Source organism: Terrapene carolina, unplaced genomic scaffold (assembly GCF_002925995.2).
Source record: "Terrapene carolina triunguis isolate 2854851 unplaced genomic scaffold, T_m_triunguis-2.0 Scaffold194, whole genome shotgun sequence".
Lineage (NCBI taxonomy): Eukaryota > Metazoa > Chordata > Testudines > Emydidae > Terrapene > Terrapene triunguis.
In genome coordinates this window covers 9,414,828-9,422,739 of record NW_020664545.1, presented here as the reverse complement: position 1 = coordinate 9,422,739, position 7,912 = coordinate 9,414,828, and the positions used below count along the sequence as shown (strand labels likewise).

Genomic DNA, 7,912 nt, shown 5'->3' with positions numbered 1-7,912 from the left:
CTCCCCCACTCTCACCAACCTATCTGAGCAGAGATCACTAGGCACTCAATACTGAAGGGTTGGTTAATGCCCCTTGAGGCCATGGAGCCAAAGCTCTCCTTAGAAACTAACAGATGAACACAGGTCAGAAATCACATGGGGCACTTGGCAGGATTCCACCTCCGTTCTAAAAAAAATGCCTCAAACAGGTCAGAGAAGCAGTGGCTCCACTCCTACGGGCTGGGGTGAAAGGGAAGAGAGACAGCTGTCACAGCACATAGTGCATAAAAGGGAAAGAGCTGGACTTCTCATCACTCTGAAAAGGAAAAGGAGAGGTGTACGTGCACCAGGCTAGCAACTGAGGCCACTGTTGAGAGCTGTTACTGGCTAGCCAGAAGGACCCTGAGAATATTTAGGCTAACCCGGTCTCCCGGTGAATGCCGAGTTAGGTGTATCACAGTAATAATGGTTAGTGTGTGTTCTGTACAGTGAAAAATGCAGTTTGGTAGCAGTGCAGTATCCCCTTGCCTGATGTTTCCTATTCTTCCTTGAAGGTGTAGGTTGGCAGGGGGTGGAGAAAGCCTCCTTATGGCAAGTGGAGACATTCACAGCTGCCAACCATAATTACTTTGCAGACATCCAAGAACTGAAAGCTACAAAGAAGTGGCTAATGGGTAAAAATATTCCAGTTTATAAAAAAATAGGAAAGCAAGAGACAAGGCTACTGCAAAGTTCCTCCTAACAGGTCTGAGATGCAGCGAAGAGCAGATTCTCTAAGGGACCCGAGCCCTTTTCCCCCACCCCCAATCGCTAGAGTATCTTCAAGCATCTCCAACTATCACACCACTATTGTTGTTTCAGGTCACTTTGGGTGACTGTTTGCTTTCAAAGTCCACTTACACGAGCAGAGTTTGCATCCGCTGCTCAGAAGGCTTGCAGCGTCTTCAAATGTTGGGCTGAGGACATGTATGCTGGGGCGGTGAGCGTTCGCCTCTTGTGGTCATGTGGGATGGCAAAGGGTTGTTGGAGCTCTCGGTCCCATGCGGTAAGGCTGATTGAGAGATGCTCTAGGAGGAGAACTTTTTTTTTTTTTGCAAAATGCTGCGCAAACCACAGAACGGAGAAAGCCTTTGGTCATAAAATACTTGTGAGAAAGTGAGTCTTGTATGGAAAGATTCCCCTGAACGCCTACTGTATTCTACGTCTTAAAAAAATATATTGTGGACACTGCAGCCATACAAAAGGGGGAGGGGCCAGGAGAGGGGGATTTACAGTCTCACATGGACACAATGGGGAGGTTAGGACAAGCACAGTCATAGTCCGTAAAACTGATTGGCTCGCTAGGATTATCAGTCATCCTCCTCATCCTCTTCATCTTCTGGATCTTCCTCTCCCTCATCCTCTAGATCTCGTTTTCTCTTCTCTCCCTGTGGAAGGTCTGCAGGGAGGGAGGAAGAATTAAATTCTACTCGCAGTCTTGCAGAACAGCATTTGATCTCATTCTTCACAGGCTATTTAAGCTACACATCTTGCAGGGGAACAAGTATGAACTAGAATCACAGCAGCTGTTGGATGGAGTCCCACCCACTGTTCCATTTTACGTGGCATCCAAGCAAAAGCCTTGGGCAAGATTTTCAAGTGGTGAGTGCTTTTTGGTGCTCTTGAGATGCTTCAGAGGGCCCAAATTTTAGATACTGTGGGCACCTGAACTCTAATGTCCCCTTTTTTGAGGTGTGAAATTGGGCACCCAAAATCAGTCACTTTTGAGACTCTCAGCCAAGCTTATTCTTGGTGATTTGTCATTCAAGAGTTGTGCCAACCTCCACTTTGCTATAAATACCCTTACAAATATTTTAATCAACTATACATAAGCCCATCCAGATCCAGTCTTCAACTATCTAGAGAATTTATTTCAAAGTTAGAAAGGAGATGCCCTGTGCTTTGTTGCCTAGAGTGAAGTGAGACCCCAGCTAGAGTCTAAAAGAAACCACAGTTCCTAGAACAAACAATTTATAAAAATGCTAACACAGCAGAGCTTCCATTAGAGCCTCTCCTCCTTCCAGAGTATTATATCGAATTACACAGAACTGGGATATTTTGCCAATCTACCTGATCAGCTTTTTAGCAACTGACAACCTATTAATACTGACTGACTGTTTTAAATGTCTTGGGATGGTGGTATAATTTAGTTCTAGTGTTCACCAGTTTCTCTTGGGCTGTAGATTCATGCTTGGTCTCAGTTCAAAGCAGTCGTATTTTGGTAAGTGTGCAAAGTTAGGTCAGCCATTTCCCCATAAGTCGCAAAAGGAACAGGGACTCACGGATCTGAGGCTGGAAGCTACAAAACATGGCTTGTTTTATAGAGCTCATTGAGGAAGGAAAATGGATTCTACCTGAGACTGATTTAGTCTGAGTTAGCTGCACTGAATGTTCAGTCAGCAAGTTTACATTAGCACTCTCCGATTTCACCACCCAATCGTGGTTTAAAACAACAAGCCCTGCAGTTAAAGATGTACCGGGTCTTTTCCCTTAAATGTGCAAATCAAATGCAAAATCAGTGCAGCATTATGGCTGGAGAAACTATAAGGTAAGGAAACTCAAAAGTTAGTGTTCCTAATGCTACATTGACCGCAACCACACAGGACGTGCAGTTTGGGATTGATGTTTAGTGCAACTAATACATTCCCATGGAACACACAGGATGCACTGAGTAGCAGAGTGGAAGCCCTAACTTTGAATTTCCTGACTTGGGTGCTTTGTTTCCCAACCTCAATACTTAACATTTTACGTAGCTGTGGGACAGTGTCCTGGTTCAGTGGGAGCAAGACTTCCTTGCCATAAAAGAGAAAACTGCCTTGTTCTATTGCTCAGCCCCCAGAAGGAGACAGTGACTGTTCGCATCAGAGTAGTGGATGGTTAATGCTACCTTTGTGAGTGCTGCATCTTAATTAGGAGAATTAGATCTACTCACCCTCCTCACCTTCGTCGTCATCTTCATCCTCCTCATCCTCTTCCTCCTTGAGTTAAAAAAAAATAAAGAATCTTTGTTTATACAAGGACCAAGATCCAGTGACTAGAGATCTAATTCCTTTTCCACTCCAATCTTTCATGTATGACTTCAAGAGGACATTGCCCTCAGGCAGCACAGGAACTCAAAATGGCCAAGTAACAAAATCAGCCCCCCTCCCTTGCACCCTGATGCCTGCCCCCCTTCCTCATCCTTCATCTCACAGGGACAGGAACTTGTGGGCACAAAGAAGAGAAATTGTAATGCCGCCTGGAAACACAGCAAGGTGTTTACCCCTCATACCATCCCCACCTACAGCATTAGGAATCCAGGCATCGCTTCCCAGAGCAGTTGACTACCTAGGAAGCTCTTTTCTTGAATGAGACTAGCCTCAGGCAAGGATACAACATACTTGGCCAGATTACAAAGTTTCTCAGGAGGACTGATTTTCATCCGCAAGGGCACAGATGGAGTATTTACTAACAGGCAGCCCCAAAGGCTCACAATGATGTCAAACCAACAAGAATAGCCTCACCTCATCATCGACTCCATCTTCTTCCTCTTCACCTTCCAGATCATCTTCATCCTCCTCCTCGTCATCAATGACTTCCTCATCCAACTCATCTTCCTCATCGTCATCCTCTTCCTCACCTTCTACCACAACAAAGGGAGATGAGTGGGTTCCCCACCAATGTGCTCAAAGCAACACACCAGGGACAGGGAACCAGGAAATGCACCCAGACAGCTTTTTGCACAGATGTGCCAACTCAGAAAAAGCAACTAACCCAGAACAGCCCCACTGGCATTAGGTAAAGCCCTATGCCCACAGAACAGACCTATGCATGGGAGGTATGTCAACTGACAAGTCCAGTTAGCTTAAATCAAGCTTGGTTTTCCAGTTCATGCCTGGGGGAGATGGGATTACCAAAGCAAGATTAGACTTTGGCAATGAATTCACACCCCTGCTGAGGTGGTCAGTGGGGGATGGCTAGTGAAATAGGTGGGAGGCAATTACAGAAAGCCACTCCAAGCCCCCTTTACCTTCTCCGTTCTCATCATATTCATCATCCAGCCCATCACCATCTGCTTCAGGGTCTGAGTCAGGGGCCTCCTGGTCATCGGCATCAAACCCATCCAAGTAGGTGAGCTGGGGCAGAAGGGCAAACATGCTCTCCCGGTAGTTGATCAGCATTGTCACCTCACAGTTGAAGAGGTCCAGGCTATGCAGATTCGGCAGTTTCTTCTGCAAAGATTAATTGTTAGGCCATTAGGACACCGTTCTGGTAAACTTGCTATGAGCAAAGGGATGAGGGAGACATTAGGATGTGCCTGGAGCAGGTGGTTTACAACCTGACCTATAGTAAAGTAACTCTTTCATGCATACTATTTTTTGTAATATGTGCCCCTTAGAAAACCTAGGACTGATGTCAGACACCCCCATGGGGGCCAAGCAAGTCATCGCCATGACACACCCAGGTGCCATCTACCTCAAACAACGTCCGACCCCTTAGCAGTCCTTTCCCAGGTGGACACTGAGCACACTACATCCACAGTTTTGCTCATCCAGCCCAATTTCATGTTCCTTTAGCAACTGGCTGCTGGTTTTCCAGACAGAGGAGCCAATTACTATTAGCCCAGCCACATATTGGGCAACTCGTCAGTTCATATTAGAACCATGAAGTGCTGTTGGAACAGTTATCAAGACTGTTTGACTTCAGCTGCACCCACATGACGCCCGAAGGAAACAGCCTCTATCAGTTAGATCCGTGCACGGGGCCTTTCACTCACCAGGGGCTCCAGGGTGTTGATGTCCTTGATCTTGTTGCCACTTAGATTCAAGTGGGTCAGGTTAGGGGTCCTCTCCGCTAGAACTTCAAGGCCACCGGAGATCCGGTTATCGCTCAGCTCCAGCTGCCAGGAAATATTCAGAGGCACTGCTATAGAGGATCTCAACGCTTGACATAGGTGAATAACATTCCCATTTTGCAGATGGGTAAGTCACGGACTCTCTAAGGCCACAAAGTGAGTCACGGTATGGACCAGAACACAGGAGTCCAGACTCCCAACCCCGTTCTCTAACCACTAGACCTTGCTTCCTATAAATTGCAGATGAAGGATCCATTTTAACTTCATTATGTAACCCACAGCAGGCAAACACGGGCCCCTTTCCTCCCCCTGGATATTTGCTGTTTGGAAAGGGAGGGAAATAAGGAATCAGGGCAGGGGATTGGGCAGTTTTCCAGTACAGTTCTGATGCCCTCCCCTCCCTAACACAAACAGCAGAATGATCATGTCAGGAAGGAGCTCTATTGAGCCCACTCAAGGCCGTATATGGAACACAAGTAACAATCCCTCAAGTTAAGAAGCAGTGCCAAAAAATCTAAGTTAAAAGCAATAATCTGCGGTTTACTCCTCCACTCTCCTACATGCCTGACGTGGGGGGAAAATCACTAACACTTCAGCTACAAGGGGCATGTTTACACCAGTCAGAGCACAAGGTCAGTGATATGAAATGGCCAAGGATCTTTACAACCTTGGTTACACTAATCCTTTCTTCCAGAAGATTTCACACCGCTGCATCTCCACTGGTGGCAGGGCTACTGCAGACAAGACTCCAGGCAGCTGCCTGCATTTCAACCATTGTTTCCCAGAAAATATGGTAGTGCTTAAAATGCCAGCAGCCACCCTGGAGCTCAGTTCACCCTACCACATTCAGCCACTCCAGAGGTGTTTGCAATGGTGGAAATTTTCAGAAAGAAGCTAGCGTAGCCAGCCATTCACAACGAGGTAAGCCCCAAAGGCAGTGTTGCTTCTGGGATCAGAGTCACAGGCATCTGCTAAGAGCACAGCGCTTTCCAGCAAATTGGGGTCACGTGCACATAGGGTGATCGCCATCAGACACAGCATCTTCAACCTCTAAAGGGAGGATTGAAGATTATTAAATGGTGAATGGGACTGTACAGTCATTCTGCTTGGTTACTGCTCCCACATCTATTCGATTAACCCCCATATAAACATTATGGCCCCTCCCCCTACTGCTGAGTGATGCAGGGCAGAACCCTCAACAGAGGTCGGCAACAAGTTCCCATGCTGGGTTAGCTGCAGGTGTAGACAGGGACATGCTGAGGCCAGCGAGAGTTGAGAAATCATCGTGAAAGCCTGAGACGAAGACGACCCCTGGGCTTCTGAACTGGTGCCGAGCCAGTTATTAGTACCCAGGGACCAGCAACAGAATTTTTCTAGGGTGGTCCATGCATATGGGCTAAAGGGAGATTAATTTCGGCTTCAGGCCTTCCCTGAATATTTCTTTAACATACTTCAATTTGGAAAGGAATTTTTGCTCAGCACTTCAAAGTAGTAGGGTAACTGCAGCACCAAAAGAGGCATGATGCCCCTGTGATGGGGGAGGCTGAGGGAAGAGGCCAAGATCCTCAAAAGTGGTCTCTCGTTTTGGGTGCTCAACTTGAGACACTCGGGTGTGCTCAGAATGAGTCATGATGCAAGGGTAGCCCTACCACAAGAGGCTCTGATAGCACACATGTGAATGAAAGCAGGAGGCAGGCACTGATCCCTCTGATGAAGCAGGACAGCTATACAAGGGGATGGAGTAATCCCTATAAGGGAAGCTCAGCTCTAACGCCAGCCACTACTGCCCCATTGCCAGAAGGCTCATGGTAGGGCTGCACAGCCTCACGTCCGACTGGCACCACCTCTTAAGTTTACCTTGCGGAGCTTGTGGAGCTTGGGGAGATTGGAGACAGACAGCAGGTTGACGTTGATCATGCTGAGGAACTCCAGATTTTCAAAGTCCGAGGAAAGGCCGACGATCTTCCCATCGTCCGAGCGGCAGTTATCCAGCACCAGCTCCTTCACCTAGAGAAGGAAGGAGAAACACTCAGGAGCTGGCACAAGGAGCCATCATTGTCACTTAAAACTGCTGGAGTCTCTCAGCTCTTAAAATCAATTTGTATTAACCTACCGAATTAACCCATTAAGATCAAACTCCTGAGTGGGACCGATTTAAGATTGAAGCACCATGCACCGGTCTAAGGCACCAATACCAAATAAACCCCTCCCACCCACCCTGTTAAGGGGGTATGCAAGTAATCCACTATTTGTAAACCAAGTTTACCTTAGTGTGGGTACAAGGTGCCAGACTGGCAGTCCCTAGATACCACAGTTAAAGTACAGGCCGTGATAATCCTCACTGCCACTATGCCATGTCACCAAGGTATGGTGGGATCCTCTCTAAAAAAAGGTTCAGTCTCTGTGGCCCAGATAATTTGTGGCTTCTGAGCAGTGAATGTTAACGAGGGCATCAAAACTGAGCTGAACTGAAATATCTCAACTCATTTCATATAAGGCACCAAAAAGCTTTCATATGGCAATTATTTTCACCCAGATTTGAAACTACAAGGTTTTATCCAGTTACTAATTCCCTTTGGGTCCCATCTTTCCATTCATCTGGATTTCCCTCTTATGCTGGAAAATCTTTTAAAGTAGCATTTCCAGCCCGGCTCAAAGGCCATACTCTCCATCTACTTTATGCACTAGTCCCCAGCCAGCAGGGGAGCACAACAGCACAGTAGGGTATGTGACAATTCCTCTGCCCTGACTTTTTTTTTGGTAAACGAAGTTTGTAAGATGGCCAGCTCACACCCAGACCTCACAAACTCAATATTTACCACAGTAAAAAAATCCACTCCCACAGCCACACATGCTGCATCTGACGACTTGTCAGATAGGCAAACATACATGGCAAGAACCCCAGAAACAAGTAGGGTTCAGTCCCAATACTCCAACAGCAGCTGTTACAGGCTCGATTTCCAAAATGGGCTCTTGTCCTACATGTTCTTCAAAGCAGGCCAAAAGTCACATCCTTGGCTAAAAAAACTACAGATGCTCTCAACTCATGCTTTGAATCCC

The 7,912-nt window shown here is 46.8% G+C and overlaps 1 protein-coding gene across 2 annotated transcripts; it reads right to left on the bottom strand.

Moving 5' to 3' along the window:
• Nucleotides 1–1,171: 1,171 nt before the first annotated feature.
• On the bottom strand, nt 1,172–7,014 carry LOC112110369 (acidic leucine-rich nuclear phosphoprotein 32 family member B). 2 transcript variants are annotated; one of them, XM_026654955.2, is made up of 6 exons: nt 6,710–7,014; nt 4,775–4,897; nt 4,028–4,229; nt 3,522–3,640; nt 2,960–2,996; nt 1,172–1,417 (listed from the first exon to the last, which is right to left on the bottom strand). In XM_026654955.2, exons 1-6 carry the CDS (start codon nt 6,767–6,769, stop codon nt 1,329–1,331), a joined length of 630 nt encoding a protein of 209 aa, XP_026510740.1. In that variant the 5' UTR covers nt 6,770–7,014; the 3' UTR covers nt 1,172–1,328. The 2 variants fall into 2 exon arrangements, with proteins under 2 accessions (XP_026510740.1, XP_026510738.1); XM_026654953.2 differs by having other exon boundaries at nt 2,951–2,996; nt 6,710–7,013.
• Nucleotides 7,015–7,912: the final 898 nt, after the last annotated feature.